This window comes from Myodes glareolus, chromosome 1 (assembly GCF_982192425.1).
Source record: "Myodes glareolus chromosome 1, mMyoGla1.1, whole genome shotgun sequence".
NCBI classification, from domain to species: domain Eukaryota; kingdom Metazoa; phylum Chordata; class Mammalia; order Rodentia; family Cricetidae; genus Myodes; species Myodes glareolus.
The window spans coordinates 55227968-55247793 of NC_142026.1; the positions used below are offsets into that span (position 1 = coordinate 55227968).

General features: G+C 51.1%; 1 protein-coding gene and 1 long non-coding RNA gene across 3 annotated transcripts; one reads left to right on the forward strand and one right to left on the reverse strand.

The window, feature by feature from the left end:
* Positions 1-817: 817 nt before the first annotated feature.
* LOC125403110 (uncharacterized) lies at positions 818-4902 on the reverse strand. Its single transcript, XR_007232841.3, has 4 exons — positions 4763-4902; positions 3595-4051; positions 3270-3483; positions 818-2975 (listed from the first exon to the last, which is right to left on the reverse strand). It is a non-coding gene; the product is annotated as an uncharacterized LOC125403110 (long non-coding RNA).
* On the forward strand, positions 3819-19476 carry Lsr (lipolysis stimulated lipoprotein receptor). Of its 2 annotated transcripts, XM_048438300.3 has the most exons (10): positions 3819-3958; positions 4838-5182; positions 11273-11392; positions 14674-14730; positions 15289-15435; positions 17907-18071; positions 18185-18244; positions 18342-18473; positions 18627-19258; positions 19349-19476. In XM_048438300.3, the coding sequence occupies exons 1-10, from the start codon at positions 3865-3867 to the stop codon at positions 19382-19384; spliced, it is 1788 nt and encodes a 595-aa protein (XP_048294257.2). In that variant the 5' UTR covers positions 3819-3864; the 3' UTR covers positions 19385-19476. The 2 variants fall into 2 exon arrangements, with proteins under 2 accessions (XP_048294257.2, XP_048294258.2); XM_048438301.3 differs by lacking the exon at positions 14674-14730.
* Positions 19477-19826: the final 350 nt, after the last annotated feature.

Here is a 19826-nt window from a genome sequence, read left to right on the forward strand (position 1 = left end):
AGATGTCTCAGCAGTTAGGAGCACCAGTTGCTCTTCCAGAGGACCTGGGATTGATTCCTACCACACACACACACACACCAGCTCACAACTGTCTGCAATTCCAATTCCAGAGGACCTTCTGCCCTCTTCTGGCTTCTGTGGGCACCAGACACACATGTGGTGTACAGACATGCATGCAGGCAGACACATGAACATAAAACAAAAACTGAACTATGTATGAGTAAGATATAACTTGATGTGAGATTCCTCTCTGTATGCTGTGAATATCATTGGTTAATAAAGGAACTGCTTTGGGCCCATAGCAGAGCTATAGGGGGAACAGAACTAGGTGGGGGAAACTGAACCGAATGCTGGGAGAAAGGAGGTGGAGTTAGGGAGAAGCCATGGAGCTGCCACCGGCGACAGATGTAGTGAAACTTTACTGGTAGGCCACAACCTCATGGCAATGCACAGATTAATGGAGATGGGTTAAATTAAGATGTAAGAGTTAGCAAATAAGAAGCTAGAGCTACTGGGCCAAGCAGTGATTTAAATAACATGATTTCTGTGTGATTATTTCAGGGCTTAGTAGCCAGGAACCAACAAGTGGCTTCCTCCAACAATAATTTACATAACCCCAGTAAGTAGATAGGATGAACTCAAAAGGCAAATTATCCACCCTCACATATCCAGTACATGAAGACAGTGCGTGCTTTGAATCCAAACATACACTATAGTTCACACGTTTGAGTCGCAGATGGTGGTACTGATGTTGATGGTATTGAAAAACATTAGTGTTTATCCCACCGAATGATAGGAAAGACCATTACCCAAACGCTTGGGTTAGATTACACAAGCTTTATTTTCTGTCAGGGCCATCAGTCTAAAGGTGGGGTTTAGTAGCAAACATGGAAGAAGGTTGGGTTTATATTAGCCTCAAATTTCAAGGCCAGGGGGTTTTTAAGAATTTTTAGTTATGTAGGAGGAGGAACATCTCAATATTATGTGGCAGAACATCATACCGGGCGGGGGGGGGGTCAGAATATAGGTGTGGGACATGTCAACTTCCAAAAAATGGGTCAAGACATGGTCAAATTCAATTTTTCAGAAAACAAGTATGAACGTACTTTGGCGAGATGGCTTTTAATCTTAAGATGGAGTCAGGCTGGTCCATCATTGGAAAGCGGAACTCAGTTGGCAGAAGTAGGGCAGTCCTTGGGTCTCCCTTGTCCCTGGCCCCTTCCTGTCTGTCTGACTGTTTCCTAGCCTCTGTGAAGCAAGCAGCAAGCTTAGTTCTCTGCCTCACCAGCCTTGAAATGCAAGCTCCCAAATGATGTGGCCAGCCAAACATGTCCCAAAACCTTTGATAACATGAGCCAAAAATAAAATAAAGATTTTACAAAACAAACAAAAACCCTATTTCTCACAGGCCTATGTCTCGGAGACAAAAAGTGTCTGACATGGGAATGGGACAAGGGCTTCGTGTCCATCAAAAGGGTGACACACAGATACTGAAGTCCAGTGGGAAGCCCTGACAAGGACCACCTCTCCTACTCCTAGAGATAGAATTTTTGTTTGTTTGTTTGGTTTTTCAAGGCAGGGATTCTCTGTGTAACAGTCCTGGCTGTCCTGGAATTCGCTTTGCAGATCAAGCCAGTCTCAAACTCACTGAGAGCTGCTGCCTGCCTCTGCCTCCTGAGTGCTGGGATGCAAGCCTTGTGCCACCACTGCCCGGCCATAGGAAAGATTCTTAAATCATCATTAAATCATCCCCTTGGTGTCAAGGGGATGTACTAATCGTGACAGTCTAGAGTCCATCATTCCGGAATCTTAGTTTTATAACCCCCTTCTTTTTTCACATTCATACCCAGCACTGGTTAGTGGGGAGGGCTCCCCTGCAAGGTCCCCACAGACGCTGTCCGAAACAACACTGGTTGCTGGGGCAGGGGAAGGCATCCTGTCGATTAAATGCTCTGGACTGGGAGGGGAACCCGCTCTACTTTTGTACAGATGCTACTAACCATAATTGACCTAATGTAGCCCCCCCCCCATAACTGCAGGAGGGCCGGGAGATACAGAGGTGGAATATTTACTAAGCAACGTTGTCTTTAGGACAGGAAAAGATAGGTGGAGAAACTGTAGCTAGTAAATACCAGATGACAGTAAATGATTCGAGAAGGAAACAACGGGAGAGAGACGTTGGGGAGAAGCCTGCCCTGGGAGGAAGCACGCATCTATCTTTGTGTAGAGATGGGGTATATAAAAATGCTGAGTGAAAATGGGGTGATTAGAATGGGTTCTAACCTAATACAGATTCTCTTTCCTACGTTGAAGATGATGGATGACCAAGGTCCTAGGTATCCATAACAATGATAATAGCAAGGGTGTACAAAACACAAAGTAATGCGTATTACGGGTTTAGAATTACAAACGGTAGCAATGATGGCTATGATGATTTCCTCTATTTTTAAATCATAACGGCTCATAAGCAGGGTGAAATTTTATGAGAAGGGTTTGCCTTTGAATGCGACCCTGAGGAAAATGGGATGAGGTGTCCTCAGCAGGAAAGAAATTCTGGTAGCGACACCAGCCATGTGTCTGATTTGGGACACACCAGGTCAGTGTGGCCAAAGCCAAATAAGCGAAGAGAGCAAAGTGACGTTGGGGAGGGACAATCAGGCCGGTATGAGTATTTTGGATTTTTCTTGGGAGTAAGGAGGGGCTACGGGATATTCCTGAGCAGAAGGATGTGACCGAGTTTTACAAGACAGAAGAAAATGATAGTATTCCCAACGCACCGGTCAGTTCACAATCTCCCAGAATGCGCTTCCCCTCGACGCCACCAGGGAGCAGCAGTGTAACGCTGAGAAGGCCGAGAGCCGCTGGCCGCTCCCGGGGTGCAGGTGACGGCCTGGGAACCTTTGAACCGAAACAAGTCTCCCGGCCTCCAGTCTGGGCACAGCGCCTTTAAGCGTCAGAACTTCCGGAAGCCTGACCTAGAGTAAGGGATGACCGAAGGGGAGGTGGAGAGGGAACCACAAGTAAGTAAGGAAATTGCCAAAGAACGACTGCAACTTTTTCAAAAGTTCCGTCTCCACGAGCATCGCCTGCGGGGCCAGAGCATCACTTCAAGGGGGGGCCTCATTGATACTTGAGTCAGCCAACTTGGGAGCCCAGAAAGCCCGCGACACCTCCCCCACCGGGACGAAAGTGGGAAGGCAGGCAGCGTCACCGACACGCCTCTGCCAGCCGGGACCTTGCTCGGCCTGGCACCTCCCCGCAGGGCGCACCTAGGCGGGTCCATCGGCGCCGGAGACAGGGGTGGGGACCGTCATCGAACAGGTGCTCAGCAGGGCCGGCCCCTCTCGGCAGGTGGAGCACCCCCAGGGGGTCTCTGTCTTCCGGGAGCGCGGTCCTATCAACTTTGGCCAGAGCAGCAGGTGGTTGCACATGTCGCCTGGGGTGCGGGCGCCCTCCGGGCTAAGTGGTCACTTGGTTCAGACCCTGAGGGCAGGAGCGCACCTGAGTCAGCCCACTTCCGGGGAGGGAGACCCACAAGCCCCTCCTCCGCCGCCCACCCCCAAGCCCAGCCCCAGGGCTCCCACCCTTGTGTACCTGGGCGGATCCATTCCTGGGAGTGCACAGGGGGGTGGAGTGACCCAGAGAGCCATCGCGCACCGGGTCAGTTGTCCCGGGAGAGCCGAAGACATGAGCTTCGTCCAAGTTTTTTTTGTAGGTTAGAACTCCTTCAGTGTGGAGAAAATGGACTTGGATTAAGGGCCGGGCGGAGCAAGTACCCTTCTCGGCCTTGGTGTTCGCCGTGCCCCCTACTCTTGGGATACTTGGGAGGGGACGCGCGGGCTCCGTCGCTGCTAGACGGCCGCGATGGCGCCGGCGCCCAGCGCGCCTTTTGAGGCGCCTGGCTCCCGCCCGACCACTATGTTCCTCGTGTGGCTCTTTCTCATCACTTACTGTCCAGGTAAGGAATGGGGGGTCCCCGGTGCTGTGGGACGGCGGGAGGGCACTACAGAAGGTAGATGGAGGGCTGCGGTTTTCACCGGTCCTGGAGGAGCTGGAACCAAGAGGCGGGGGTGATGGCTAGTTCGAGGGCACAGATTCGAGACCACCAGATTCTGCCTAGCTGGGGAGACCCCTGTGTGCCAGAGGAAGGGGATTTCTTTTATTGGCGCGTCCAGCCCGCTCCTCCGCCTTTGTTGGAGATAACAGGAAGTGAAACTCTGGGGATTCTAAGCCTGAGAACTGTACCCTTTGTGGGACAGGAGCAATGCCCTCCCCCGCATCACGGGAAAGCCAGGCACTGGAGTCTTGGGTACACCCCAAGAATTCTAAGTGTTGGGGTAACGGGGAGAGAGCACTCGAGGGCTAGATCCGACGTTCCCTGAAAAAAGAGCTCGAGAAAGAGTAGTCCTGGCTTGGAGTGGGTGTGGAATTGGGGACTCCCCACCCCACCCACCTCCCGGGTATCTGTAGGGTGAACTTTAGAACCTGTAACCATCCTCCGCTGGCCAGTGCGCGCTTACATTGAATATTGGCTCAGTTGGGGCCCGAAGGGTTCTATTTGTGTTTGGGTGTGCATTTTGAGGAGTCTCTGAGTAGGAAAAGGTGGACAGAGTATTCCAGGAACCTGGCCTATGGGGCTACATATATATCACTTTTCAGCCCCAAGGGTGTGTAAAATGGGCCACCTCATCCAATTTGCCTCACCAGTTTAAGGGATTAAGGAGCAGTATGCCAAGTGCTCTAAAAAAAAACCCGCACTCACTGTTAAGTGGCGTGGCTCCTTGCTGGTGCGGGACCCACTGAGTTCAGCTCTCTCTGTTGGCTCCTCTGCTCCCAGCTCCGGCCAACACCATCCAGGTGACCGTGTCGGACCCCTACCACGTGGTGATCCTGTTCCAACCGGTGACGCTGCCCTGCACCTATCAGATGAGCAGCTCCATCTCAACCCCAATTGTGATCTGGAAGTACAAGTCATTCTGCAGAGACCGCGTGGCCGATGCCTTCTCCCCCGCCAGTGTGGAGAACCAGATAAATGCCCAGCTGGCAGCTGGCAACCCTGGCTACAACCCCTATGTGGAGTGCCAGGACAGTGTGCGCACTGTCAGGGTGGTGGCCACCAAGCAGGGCAATGCCGTGACCCTTGGAGACTACTACCAGGGCAGGAGGATCACCATCACAGGAAGTATGTGGGGGCGGGGCTGGAGGAGGCTCGCTGGGGTGGGGGGCGGGTGAGAGGGTTTGAGTGTCTCGATGGGATAATGATGGGAGGGATCCTTCCATTTACCCACACATCCATCCTATCATCCGTCTATCCTTCTATCCCATTACCCCACAATACAGTCCCTACCCTGTGACAGGTGTGTTCCAGGCTCCGGGAACACAGATAGAGTTAAACCATCTGATCACTCTCCTATGAAGCTCACAGTGTTGTAAGGCAGAGAGATTCAATGTACAATGTCAAAAGCTTGCAGATTTAAGACAAACAAAAGCCTGTTATTTTATAATTGATACTAAACATGCTAGCAGTGAGAAATAATGCTTCTGCCAGCTATGGTGGCTCACACCTGTAATCCCAGCACTCAGGAAGTTGAGGCAGAAGAATCTCAAGTTCAAGACCAGCTTGTGCTACATATAGTGAGACCCAGGGCCTGATTCAAATTTACCTGGAGTGGATTAACTCAGGAAGACCACACAGCAATTGAGTGGCTCTGTTCTATTATTGTCATTTTTTCAGAGGCCCCCTAGAGACAAGTGACTTGATGGGGTGTCGCCCAGTTGATAACAGCTGTGTCCTAACTCCACCACTGTAGATCTAGTCTTCAATCGTTCATTCATTCATTCATTCATTATTCTTGTTCTCTGGTGTTGCTATAGATGGAACCCAGGGCTTGGAACATACTAGGCAGGGGCTCTACCACTGAGCCACACCTCCAGCCCCTCACTGGGGGATTCTAGGCAGGGGCTCTACCACTGAGCCACACCCCAGCCCCTCACTGGGGGATTCTAGGCAGGGACTCTAGCACTGAGCCACCCTAACTCCTCACTGGAGGATCCTAGGCAGGGGCTCTACCACTGAACTATCCCAACCCCTTACTGGGGGATTCTAGGCAGGGACTCTACCACTGAGCCACACCCCAGCCCCTCACTGGGGGATTCTATTCAGGGTCTCTACCACTGAGCCACACCCCAGCCCCTCACTGGGGGATTCTAGGCAGGGGCTCTACCCACTGAGTCATGCCCCCAGCCCCTTACTGGGCAACTCTAGGCAGGGGCTCTACCACTGAATTATATCCACAGCCATTGCCTTGGTGTTTACCGTGGATCTGCTGTGTCCCAGGTGCTGATAGACACACTGGGAATAGAGTGGTAAGCACAACAGCTCCAGACCCTGTCCCTGCCCCACATTACCTTCCAGAAGTCACACTGCTAGTGAAAAGACTTGGGAAGACTGGCAGCACTGGGCATGGTAGTGCACACCTGTAATCCTAGCCTTGGGGAGGCGGACCACCACCCTCAGCTATGTAGCAAGTTGGAGGCCAGCCTGACTATGTGAGCCCCTGTCTCGGGGAGTTTTGTTAAGTATGGGAGATTTCTGATAGTTTTACAAGGTCCAAAGAAAGTAGCATTTGGCGGTGTGTGTTTAATGACTTGGATCTTTGCTAGTGTGATCTGAAGGGTAGAGGAAAGACATAGGGGCAGCCAGGGACAGCAGTGGGCCAGGGGTGCAGGCTTCCCAGGTAATGGATATGTCCATCCGTTCCTTGTCTCACAGGCAGCGGGGTGGCTCTTAGCAGATCCCTAGAAACCAGGCCGTAGAGTATGCCCTCTCCCCTGCAGGCCACAGATGAACGGCAGGGTCCCAAGGGATCAGGTCTCAAGGAATTGCCTTGAATCTCCATGGAAATCCTAAGCTTCCAGCTGCCCTTGAAGCTGGGGAGAGGTTGGTTTCCTTGGGGGCTTACACTGGGCCTAATTGCCCGATCCTAATCAGGACACCACAGACAGAGATTGTCCTTAAGGGCTGGCTGAACCTGGGTCTGTTCTGAGGGACACAAAACTTGGGAATGCCCATCAGGATATACCCTGGAGGACCCTCATGACCAGACTGGGTGTCTCCAACTGGATTATTTCAACAGTGGTAGGTAAGTGGCCCTCCTTTCAAAAGTAATCATGGGAACATCTTTCCTCTTCATCCTTGAGGATAAAGAGAGGAGAGGTGGGCCTCTCAGTGGCATCCCTAGGGTCATCCACTCTCCTAGTTTTAAGAGTAAAAGTGACTGTGGCCTGTTCCCAGCCACTTAGGAGGCTCAGGCAGGGGAGCAGAAGTTCAAGGACACTTAGTGAAACCTTGTCTCCAAAAGCAAAGAGTCAAAGGGGCTGAGCTGCAGCTGGTGGCACCGCGCCTGTCTAGTGTGGGTAAGGGCATAGGTCCCCAGGAGCTGCACAAGAAAAAAGTGATGGGAAAAATAAATGTCCGCCACCTCCCAGTGCCTCTCTTCCACTCCTGCTTTGGGGGTGTGGGGTGTTTTATTGGAGGCCCTAGTGTTAATCTCTTCAGGCTGCTTAGAGCCACGTGCCCCCATTTTCAGCAGCACTGAATAGGACCCTAAGGACCTGAAATCTTGACCCTTCTCTCTGCCGTGTGCAAATAAGGAGTCAGGACATAGCCACGGAGGAGCCCAGCCTTCTTCCCACTGGAGACCAGTATCGTGGCCTCTCACCTCACCCCCGTGGAATCAGTGCCTAGCCCCTGTGATGTCAGGGGCCAGCAGAGACCAGGAACAGGGTGTGCCCCACAGGAAGGAGGTGGGCCCAGGCCTCAGGAGTGATCAAAAGAAGCCGGAAAGCCTTGCTGTTCGTGGGTTCTGAAAACATCAAATGGGCCAAATACAATACAGCAAGGCCCAGAGCTGGTCCTAGAGGCCCTTGGTTGTAATGCCTGGCCTGTGTAATCACTTCCTGCAGCAGGGGGTTCCTGTTAGCTCCTTCCTTCATCTTTGGACAGGACCTGCTATTGAATCCGTAGGAGTGGGCACCATGGCCAGTGGGCCTCCCTGCCAGCCAATTCCTTGAATCCAGGGTCCTCTCCAAGAGCATTAACCATGGGTGCCCCAGTTCACGGCACCCAACACCCACTGTTGTACCCCAGATACATAAATGGGAAATCCTCCAGAGAGTACAACAGAAAAATCTGGAATGCTTAGGACAGTCTGAGTTACTGAGTTTCTGAGGGTTTTGTGAAAGGATGGGAGTCTGCATTGGAGGGATCTGCAGGCACACAACCTCAGTCAACAGGGGCCAGAAGCCTGACCTTGGAGGGACAGTCGGTCTTCACTCCTCCAAGGTCACCCCCGGGCAGCCTTCCCAGAGTTGACCGGCTCCCCACTTCCACGCCTGGCACTTTCTATGCCTCCTAGGTCATGTCCTTTAGACCACACTCCCCATCTGATAGACAGCCTGTGTTTTAGCTCTGGTCGGAAGCCCTCTAAGGACAACTTTGTTCCATGAAGTTTCCAGGTTCTTCTCAGAACCTCTGAACATCTTATTACTGGAGAACTCTTGAGAGGGTTTCTGGCCTTGTCTTCTCTAGGATTTCACTCAGCAGCCCAGACGGGCACTGAATTCACCGTCCTACTTCAGCCTCCCAAGTGCTGTAATTATCATATTTGTTTATATTTGTGCAGTCACACCTGGCTCAAGCTTTTGTTTTTATCATTAACAAATTAACATGTGAGTTCAAGGCCAGCCTGGTCTGCACAGTGAGTTCCAAGTCAGCCAATCAAGAACTAAATGTCCCTTTTATGAAAAAAAAATTCCAAAACTAAAAATGAATTATTTAAATGAGCTAAGTGGCATTATTTTTTTTGTTCCCATGCATTTCCTTGGCCGAGCTCAGTAAAAGCAAGGTTCTCCAAGCACCTTTGGTTTGCTATGAGATTATATAATCACATGGAAAATGCCTTTGAATGTTTCTGAGAGGTTAAGGCTGGTTGTTTGTTAGTGCTGTAAAATAAGTGTACCGTGGAATCCCTGAAAGGACCAGGGAAACCCAGGGTCCCTTAGCCACACTGAGAACCTTCATGCACTTTTTTTGGTTTAATTTTAATTTTGTTTGCTTCTTTGTTTGTTTATTTCAAGACAGGGTTTCTTGATTGTCTTGGAACTCAGAACTCACTCTGTAGATTAGTCTGTCCTCAACTCAGAGATCTGCCTGCCTCTGCCTCCCAAGTGCTGGGATTAAAGGCGGGCGCCATCACATCCAGCTCAAGCTTTGCTTTCTAATGAAGGTTACTTAAACACTTCCTGGAACATGCAGTTTGTTGGGGGTCAGGGGTTGAGGTGGTCTCCCTATGTAGTCCAGGCTGGCTTCAAACTCTCCATCCTCATGGCTTAACCTCCCCAGTGCTAGAGATCATAGGCATGTGCCAACCATAACCCCAGCCATATTGAATGCTGAGTGAATGGGACAAGCAGTAAAAGCTAACGAGAGGGATGGCCCTCCATGGAATCAGGTGACTGAGGCCAACTCCGTTCTTCTGACATTGTCATAGGTGAAGAGTGGGGATTAGCACATGAGCAGGGTGTCAGGCTTCAGTGAGCCAGCAGGGGAGCCTTGTAAATTGGGGTGGTCTGGGAGAGTGCACCTCCAGGTTGGGGCTTGAGAAAGGAGAAGCAGCCTCCCTGGATGGAGTAGGCAGAAAGGATGACTGAGAGCCAGTGAGATCATGGGGGTGACATGGACATAGCCAGTGACCAGAGAATGTGCCAAGGGCTTTGCAGGACTGTGCTTGGCATGATCCAGGTGGGTTCTGGAAAGGGGTTTCTTTTGAGGAAGCTTAGACCTTGGTAGCTGGTGTCCCAGTAGCTGCCAGGTACCATGGATTTGGGCAGCCACAGTTGACATGGGTGTGGTGGACAGGTTGTCATGCAGGCTCCTAGGTCCATGGGAGCCGGTGGCAGGCAGGTCATTAGGAGCCTAAGATCGTGGCCATGATCCCCTGGGGTTCTACCTGCTAGAAGAAATGCTTACCACTAGGGCAGAGTCTCCAAGCAGAGACTTCCCTGTCAGGTGGAGGAAAGGATGTAACTAATTAGGGCCTGAGGAGTCCAGAGGAAACCGGATGTGCTAAAAGACTTTCATTAGTGGTGTAATTAGCAGGTTCCTTGCCTGGGGCTGCTTCAGACCAGAGCGTCCCCAAGCCCTGGGACTGGCCTGGAATGTGGGGGACAGGAAGGGAGGGGGTGGGCTTGGAACTGGGAAGGTCTCTCCCACACCTGTCACACCCACTCCTTGGTGCCCAGGCATCTCCTATCTGGGATCTGCCCTAGTTAGCGTGGCTTCCTTGTTATGCGCCCAGCCTCAAGGCCTGCCAAAGGAGGTGAGACTTGGTAAGACTTGAGTCAAAAGCACAGACACTGGAGTCAGACCGCCCCTGCCTTTGCCTGGATTAGGTCATCACTCCACACCACACGTCTCACCCCCAAAACCATAATGAGAATGGTGCTCCCCTGCTAGGCTTGGTTTGGGCTAGTTTTGTTTCCATGTCAGTGCTGGGTGAAGTCAGGGTCTCTGTGTGCGAGGCAAACATTCTACCACTGAGCCACAGCCCTCGCCTGTGTTTATTTTGAGGTAAGGTCCTACTATAGCCCAGCTTGAGACCATGCTGCCTCAGTTTCCGGGATGCGGGATGAGCAGCCTGTGCCACCATGCCTGGCACCCAGATGTTTTCAAAGAACCCATTTTTGGTGTTCAGAGAAGTACATAAAAGGTAGTGTGCACTTGGATGAACGATGCTGTTGTAGCTTGGGTGGACTGTGTCTGCAATCCCAGCACTTGGGAAGCTGAGTTTGGGAGAATTTTCAGTTCAAGGCCACTGCTACTGTATCAAACAAACAAAAATCTAATGATTTAGTACTCAATTCACGTGGATGATTTTCGCCTATAATGTCTGTGCATCATATGCATGCCCGGTGCCTGGGGAGGTCAGGGAGGGTACCGGATCCTCTGGAACTAGAGTCATAGATGTTTGTGAGCTCTTTTGTGTGGGTGCTGGGAACTCAGCAAGTGCAACAAGTCCTCTTAAAGGATGAGCCATTTCTGCAGCCCCAACTAATGATTTCATTTTTACTGGACTCACTGCAGCCCCATCCCTTGCTGCCTTCCCATGGTATGTGTGTCTGTGTAGGGGGGGGAAACGGATGGATGGACACCCAGCCCCTGTTGATCTCAGTACCACCCCCTGAGGTGTCTTCATACTGTCTCCTGACCCAGATGCTGACCTGACGTTCGAGCAGACGGCCTGGGGGGACAGTGGGGTGTATTACTGCTCTGTGGTCTCAGCTCAGGATCTGGATGGTAACAACGAGGCCTACGCAGAGCTCATTGTCCTCGGTGAGTCTGAGTCGGGCTGGTTCCCAGGGCCCTGGGGTGGGGGAGTGGGAACCAGTACTCCTCTTGTCCCCTCTTGTGTGTTCACCCTCTGTCATCCAGCTACCATGCTGGGCCCTGTCGCCTGCTTGCTACCACTCTGTGGCACTGCCAGTCACTTGGGGTTCTCTGTGCCTTGCACCCCGGACAGAACCCTTCCCTGTACGGCATTTCAAAACAGCCAGAGTCAGAGTGGAGAGAACCGAGGAATCTATTGGTCTCTGATTTTAAAAGCACACACATGGAGGCAGAGGCAGGTGGTGGAAGGGTCCAAGAAATGCTGAAGAAGACCCCAAACTTGAATAATATGTAGAAACAAAGAGCGTTTATTTTACAGAAATAACAAGCATGTGGGGTCAACCATTTGTACACAATGGCGATCCAGAGAGGAATACACAGGCTCCATTAAAGCATAGCTAGAGGAATTCCATAGCTAGGGGAATAGTTAGGTCATCTTAAACATAATTGGTTTAAGTGGGGAGCAGTTAAATTAGCACATCTTTGATAGGCTGAAGTTTTGGGTTTTTTATCTTTGGATAATACTTGGGTAAGTCTAGATATGTTTCAGGGGGATTACAGGAACTGTCCTTTTTTGGGTCACCACCTTGAAATACTGTGGGGCTAGCTCAGGACTCCCGTTTGAGGCCAACCTGGTCTACAGAGCGAGATCCATGGTAGACAGATCTACAAAACAGAGAGACCCTACCTCAAAAACAAAAGTAGAAGGTGGGCAGAGTTGATCGGCAGCAAGAACTTCCTTGACCGCAGTGTGGGGGGGTTGGGGTTGGTCCTGGGTCCTCTGTGACCTGGAGCACTCAGTAGACTCCAACCTTTCCATTGCTCAAGGTTACTTAGAAAACCTGATAAAGCAAGTACGTTACTGTACTTGTACTTGTACAGTACAAGCTGCTACATTGTCTCCGAGAGGACAACAGCAAGAAAAGTCCACAGGTGTTTGAGAGGGTGTATTCTGAGAGGGAGGTGGCCCATGCTGGAATCCCTGCCCTCGGGAGGCTGAGTCAGTAAGATCAAGAGTTCTAGGCCAGTCTTAAGCCAAATAGTTCCTTTCAGGACAACCTAGGCTATATTGAACTTCAGGGTAGTCTGAGCTCCACAGTGAATTTCTAGCTAGCCTGAACTACATAATGAGACCTGTTTTAAAAGGGAGTGGGAACATTTTCTTTTTTGTTGTTGTTTTTGTTTTGTTTTCAAGATTTAGTTTGTATAGTGCTGTTTTGCCTACATGTTATGTCTGTGTGAGGGTACCCTATCCCTTGGAACTGGAGTTGTAGTTATGAGCTGCCACGTGGGTGCTGGGAATTGAACCCAGATCCTCTGTATAACTGAAGTTGGACCTACCTTCGGCCACATTCCCAGGACCACAGTGTACCATGAGTCCCTCGTCCAAACACAATGTTTGTCTTTTGTTCTTCTGAGGGTTGTGCTGTGTGTGATTTATGCGGTATGTGGAAATTTGAGTGTGTCTAAACAAGATGGACGGCAGGGGCCGGGGAGAGTGTCCCCAAGGTCTCCAGTCTGGCCAAGTGGTTTCTTTGCGTGGGCCAATCAGAAGCCATCCCGTAGTCTTACCTGGCATGTGCTGGATGTGAGAGAAGCTTCGGTTGCGCACTGCCATCCTCATGGTGGGATCAGGTCCAGAGAGAGCACAAGCCACAGGACAAAGGGCAAGTGGTGGAATCCACCCTCCGATGACCTAGGGACCTTTATTGGCATGTGTCATCAACAGTTCTTGGAGCTACTCAGGATCTCACAATGTTTGTGGTTTATATCTTATGTTAAAATTGAACTAGGAATGTGGTTTGAAACAGGCTATGTGGCCCAAATTGAAGTGGTGATCCTCCCATCTCTCCTCCCTCATTAGCCACACCACTGGCTGAAACCGGCAAGATTTTTAAAATCCCAAGGTAACTCGACTGTACAATACTAGCCACTAAGGTGATGGTGGTGCGTCAGGGAGCCTCAGAAGGAGATGGGGGTATACTTAGTGTCAGGAGACAAAGTTCTGGCCTCCTGGACCACACATTGTTTTGGGTTTTTAACTCGTTTATTTGTTGTGCGTCAGGATCTCCCGTAACCTTCATCAGGTAGCTAAGACTGGTTTAAATTCCTGTTTCTCCTGCCTTGGCCAAGTGCGTGTGCCCTGAAGGGAGGTGTTTTGGTGTGGAACCACAGTTTCCTGCGTGTGTGTGTGTGTGTGTGTGTGTGCGCGCGCGCGCGCGCGCGCGCGCGTGCATGTGCATGAGTATGCACTCTCCTATATGTTTGTGGGGCACAGGACCTCATGGCACCTGGGTCTTGAAACTCAGGACCAGACATGATTTTAAGGAGTCTTCATGGCTCCTTACTACACTGGGAAAAACTATAGTGGGCCCGAGTGTAGCTGGGTGGTAAAGCATATACTTAATATTCATGAGGTCCTGGGTTCAACCCCCAGCACTTCAAAAATATACTAATTGTATTTCACAATGATGTTGCTGTATAGATAATTTATTATGATATACTTGGTATCATTTTTCTTCATATTTTACTATTCAAAATTTAACTTTGATATAATCTTTATTTATTCTGTTTCATACCAATATATAATGTTTTGATTATATGCATGCATATGCCCCACACCCCACTTCCAATTTACCCCAGATACCCCCAACCCGCTCTCCTCCCAAATTCACCTGTTTTTAAAAAATAACCTGAGTCTTGTTATTATTAACTAGATGCTCATGGGTGTGGGACCATCCACTGGAGTATGGGCAAACCTACTCTGTGGCCACATCCCCAAAGAAAAAGTGACTGACTTCCTCAGCAGCTGTAAGTTGGCTAAAAGTTCATTTTGAGCCCTGAGTGGTGGCTCCTGCCTATGATCCTGGAACCAAGGAGAGCAGCAAGCTTGCTTCAAGTTCAAGACAACCTGAGCCACCGTGTGAGACCTTGTCTCAAACCAAACAATAAACAATTTTTGGTGGTCTCTAGAGTATACCTACATGCCTGACAGGACCTGTATACGTGGAAGATGGGAGTGCCAGGCTGAGGTCAAACCCTTCAGATGGGGCCCTGTGGCAGGGTAGAAGGCGTGCATATACCTCCAGTCAGGACTGTCCTAGGTGACCATTGTCTCTTGTCTCTGCTCAAGGCATGTTTTCCACTGTTGAAGCTGGCTGTTCTTAAGGGTGTTGGCTTTGGCTGGCCATGGCCAACATAATCTTGTTTCTCTTTTGTCCCTTCAGGCAGGACCTCAGAGGCCCCTGAGCTCCTACCTGGTTTTCGGGCGGGGCCCTTGGAAGGTATGGGGTGGAACCCCTGTTAGATTGCTTCTGTTTCTAGTACTCTCCCTCCCTAATCTCTTCTCGCTGTGGACCTCCACTAATGCCCCATTCTGTGACATCTAGTGGCCTGGCTGTGGGCTCGGGGTGGCCTGGGCTGATTGAACAGGTTCCAGGGTGCAGGCAAGGGACTCGAGTGACTGGTACCTGCTGTGTTCTTCTGGGGTTCAGGTATGGGCTGTGGCTCTTTCCCTTCCTAAAGGCTACTTTTTGTTTGTGTTGCTCCAGCCAGGCTCCCTCTTGCTCCCTGCTTTAGCTGTCTGAACTCAGGATAAGGTCTCCCATGTGGTGACTTAACCTGACTGCAGTGGGGTTTGTGTCCCTTTGTCGCTATGCCCTAGTCTTGGGCACAGAGAACCAAGCGGTAGTTGCAGGTTCTCTGAGAAGCTTTGCAACTAGTCCCTTGTCCCAGAGTTGGCTCCACACCACCCCGTGGAGCCTGGGTGTCCTACCCATCCCTGTCCATCTTTATCATTACTCAGGCCTCCCAGCTCAGGGCCCGTTTTCCTTTCTCTGCAGATTGGCTCTTCGTGGTCGTGGTCTGTCTGGCGAGCCTCCTCCTCTTCCTCCTCCTGGGCATCTGCTGGTGCCAGTGCTGTCCTCACACCTGCTGCTGCTATGTCAGATGTCCCTGCTGCCCAGACAAGTGCTGCTGCCCTGAGGCCCGTAAGTGCCCCTCACCCGCTTCCCCCAGTGAACTCTACTGGGCACATGGGCCTGCCCACCGCTCTGCAGACTGAGGCAATGTGCAGAGCAGGCCGCGCAGACCTATTACTTACTCTCCGTTATCAGTCACTACACTTTTCATTTCCTTTATTTTGAGGCTTCTCTTATGGTGTTGGGGATTGAAGCAAGGGCCCTGCGCATGCTAGGCAAACACTGCCACTGAACGACAGCCCTAACTCTTGAGGTTGTTTTCTTTTGAGAGGATAATTTATGGCTGTGGTTCAAAAAACAAGATCACCAAAAGTAATAATGTCCAACATTATAAGATATTATTCCCAGGAAAGTAAAGACCCCTTTAAAACAAAATCCAGGTGGGTTTGACAGTTTTCCTAGGCCGTCCCAGCACTGTGGGAAGAGAAGGTAGAGACAAGAAAAGCTGAAGTTCAAGGCTAGCGTGGGCTACACAGAACCATCTCAACATACAAAACAAAAACCTCAAGGTAAGAAAGCAAGCAGGGTTTGTAGGGCACATCATTTCTTCAACTTTAAGCAGCACACAGCACTCAAACTGCCCCTCACATGGAGCCTCTGTATTGAGACATAGCCCCCCACATCCAGGCGAGCACCTGTGAAGGGCTGGGAAAATGGGACCAGAAATGAAGGAAGCACCTACCTAAAGCAGAGAGAAAGAGAAGGAGAAAGTGGGTAACTCCACCCCGTGCCTCTTAGGGGACTAAGCTGCTGGCCCTTTAGTCTTCCCTGGGAGGCTGTTCTGTTCAGATAGGTCTGCCCCTTGGTGTTTAACCCAAAGAAAAGAACAGGCCAGATGGGGCTTTGTGGCCAGCTCGACGCCTGACAGGCTGACACAGCTTGGGCAGAGCTCTGCACAGCAGAAGTTTGGGGGTTTTCATGTTATGTGGGCCCTATGAAAACCCCCAAAACTTCCTCAATTACTCAAACTGACTGGCCTTAAAACTCTGTAGCCCACCAGGTGGTGTTGGTGTACGCCTTTAATCCCAGCACTCAGGAGGCAGAAGCAGGTGGATCTCTGTGAGTTCAAGGTCAGCCTGGTCAACAAAGCAAATTGAGGACAGCCAGGACTGTTTCAGAGAGAAACCCTGTCTCAAAAATCTGAAAAACAGCAACAAAAACTTTATAACCCTTTAAGACTGGAGAGATTAATCCAGTATGGTGGCACATGCCTTTAATTCCAGCACTCGGGAGGCAGAAGCAGGTGGATCACTATGAGCTTGAGGCCAGCCTGGTCTATGTCAGGCAGCTCATAACTGCTTATGACTTCAGCTTCAGAGTATCTTATTCCTTTGGTCCCATGGGCACTTACAGTCAAATGCACATACCCATCCCCCAACACACACACACACACCAATGAAAAATAATGGAAGTAACTCTTTAAAACAAACAAATTCCAAGGACCCAGGGCTGGTGAGATGGCTCTGCTAGTAAAGGGGCCCTACTGCTAAGCCTAACACAGTCTAATCCCTGGGACCCACCTGGTGGAAGGAGAGAACAGAGATTTCTGCAAGTTGTTCTCTGACTTCCATAGACTGCTGTGGTGCACACACACTAGACATAAATGATGTTGGTAATAAACAGGCAAAAAACCCCTCTGATAGGCGTTGAATATGTTGTGACCCTCCTGTCTCAGCCTCCTAGGTAGCTGGTATTATAGTCCTACACTAGAAAGCCAAGCTGGACCCAGTGAATTGAGTTAGGAATTGCCACCAGTACCCAGCCTCTAGGATTTACCCTTGAGCTGTCAAGCCAGAATGAGCTGCGTGGATAGGGGTGGGTGTGGCCAGCAATTGGAAACCCTGGAGGTATGTGCTACTCCAGGGTGTGGGCCAGGTAAACTTCCAAGGCTCCTGTGTGCTTGCCTCACTCCACAGTCACGACTTTTCCATAGTATAGTCTAGGGTGCCTCAGTTTATGGAGACACTAGTGGTCCCAGAAGGGGGGGGGGACTGTCTCTCTAAAGGGAGTGACTTTGCCTACTATGGCCTTTAGGAGCAAGGCTGTCAGGCTGTCATTCTTATTTAGGTCTGTCTTGACTACAGAATGAATCTAAGATCTTCCTGAGTCATTTATGAAGCCTCATCTCAAGACAATGGGGGGGGGGGTATTGGGAACATGGCTCAGTGGTGAAACCGTTACCTAGGAAGTCTAAAGTTCTGGGATCATTACAGAACACAGACACATGATCACCCTAGAGTTTCACATGAAACCTTTCCATTGTCATCTGTTGACAAATAACCATAACATGCAGATTGGGAGCCTGATCTACCAGTGTGCACCCCTATTCTCAGAATTCCATGTGAAGTCAGATAGGAAGTGGAGACCTACAGTATTGTAGGAATGGGATGGAGGGCAAACTCAGGTTCCCCCAAAATCCTATTCCAACATGAGACAGCATAGCTTCTGATCACCTTTCTCGTGCCAATTTGCCCTCCCAGTTTATGCTGCTGGCAAAGCAGCCACCTCAGGTGTCCCCAGCATCTATGCCCCCAGCATCTACACCCACCTCTCTCCTGCCAAGACCCCACCGCCGCCGCCTGCCATGATTCCCATGGGCCCTACCTATGGCAGGTACCCTGGAGACTTTGACAGGAATAGCTCAGGTAAGGCCTAGGGGAGACCAGATGGGGTGGGATAAGGCTGGAAGGGAACATGGACTATTGGGAGTGCCCTGCTTTGCTCCAAAGAGTAACTGCTGACAACCCATCTCTACTAGTCGGTGGCCACAGCTCCCAGGTACCTCTGATGCGTGATGTTGATGGCAGTGTATCCTCAGGTAAGAGCCTGTTGTTTTGAGGTTGAATGTGGCTGGAGAGTTGATCCACATGCACCCCCCCCCCAAAAAAAAACAATCACCTTGTTCCTTTCCACAGAAGTACGAAGTGGCTACAGGATACAGGCTAGTCAGCAGGATGACTCCATGAGGGTCCTATACTATATGGAGAAGGAACTAGCCAACTTTGACCCTTCCCGGCCTGGCCTTCCCAATGGCCGAGTAGAACGGGGTGAGCTGCAGACCTGAGTCTAGGGGATGATGCATGCTTGGTAACAATGTTGCATGCACTCCTTGCCTGCTGTGCTCGCAGGGAAGGGTGTGTGCCTCTGGGTGACAAGGCTGGACTTATCCTTAGTCCCACTGACATCTCCCTTCTCTACAGCCATGAGTGAAGTCACCTCCCTCCATGAAGATGACTGGAGATCTCGGCCTTCCAGGGGTCCTGCCCTTACCCCAATCCGGGATGAGGAGTGGAGTCACCACTCGCCTCGAAGTCCCAGAATGTGGGAGCAGGAACCCCTTCAAGAACAGCCAAGGGGTGGTTGGGGATCTGGGCGGCCTCGGGCCCGCTCTGTAGATGCTTTGGATGATATCAACAGGCCTGGCTCCACTGAATCAGGAAGGTCTTCTCCCCCAAGTAGTGGGAGGAGAGGACGGGCCTATGCACCTCCCAGAAGTCGCAGCCGGGATGACCTTTATGACCCCGACGATCCTCGGGACTTACCACATTCCCGAGATCCCCACTATTATGACGACCTCAGGTCTAGGGACCGGCGTGCGGACCCCAGATCCCATCAGAGATCCCGGGATCCTCGGGATGCCGGCTCCAGGTCCCGGGACACTCAGTATGACGGACGACTCTTAGAAGAGGCCTTAAAGAAAAAGGGGTCTGGAGAGAGAAGGAGACTTTACAGGGAGGAAGACGAGGAGGAAGAGGAGGGCCGCTACCCCCCAGCGCCTCCACCTTACTCAGAGACTGACTCGCAGGCCTCACGGGAGCGGAGGATGAAAAAGGTTAGCTAGGTCCCTCTGATTTCAGATTGCCCCCAGACCCTCCTCCTCCAGCCCGTCCAGTTCACATTCTTTTCTTTTCTCTTTTTGCAGAATTTGGCCCTGAGTCGGGAAAGTTTAGTCGTCTGATTCCACGTTTTGTATGTAGCTTTTATACATTTTTTTAAAACTGGAGTACTGATGAAACTCTTTACCAAGCCTAATAAAGTACTTAATCACAAGTTCTGAGCGTCTGTTTTGCTGCGCGACATGGGTGGGTAGACTAGTGCAGGAAGGGACCAGACAGGCCTTCTGACTTCTCCTTGGCCTGCCGCCTGGAGTACGTGCCCCATGCCGCCTCCGCCCTGCCCCGCCCCAACGTGCGCATGCGCCCCGCGTTCGGGAGCGCGCACGCGCGCTCCCCCTACCCCCATCGTCTGGGTTCCCCTCACGACCTACTTTACAGTCTTGAAGCCCTGTGACCCCGGCGATCTGAGCCCCGCGTCCTTGTGGCCCGGCATTCTAGCCCGGCCCGCGTTCCAGCCCGCGGTGGTCCCTGTAGAGTTCCCGGGCCTAAGCGCGTGCGCGCCCG

What these genes read in the sequence shown, in the direction of transcription:
- Lsr (XM_048438300.3), top strand. Translation starts at nt 3,865, where the DNA reads ATGGCGCCGGCGCCCAGCGCGCCTTTTGAGGCGCCTGGCTCCCGCCCG. An exon ending in CGCAGAGCTCATTGTCCTCG is followed by an intron (nt 11,393 to 14,673) that starts GTGAGTCTGAGT and finishes TTGTCCCTTCAG; the next exon opens with GCAGGACCTCAGAGGCCCCT. An exon ending in TGATGGCAGTGTATCCTCAG is followed by an intron (nt 18,245 to 18,341) that starts GTAAGAGCCTGT and finishes TCCTTTCCACAG; the next exon opens with AAGTACGAAGTGGCTACAGG.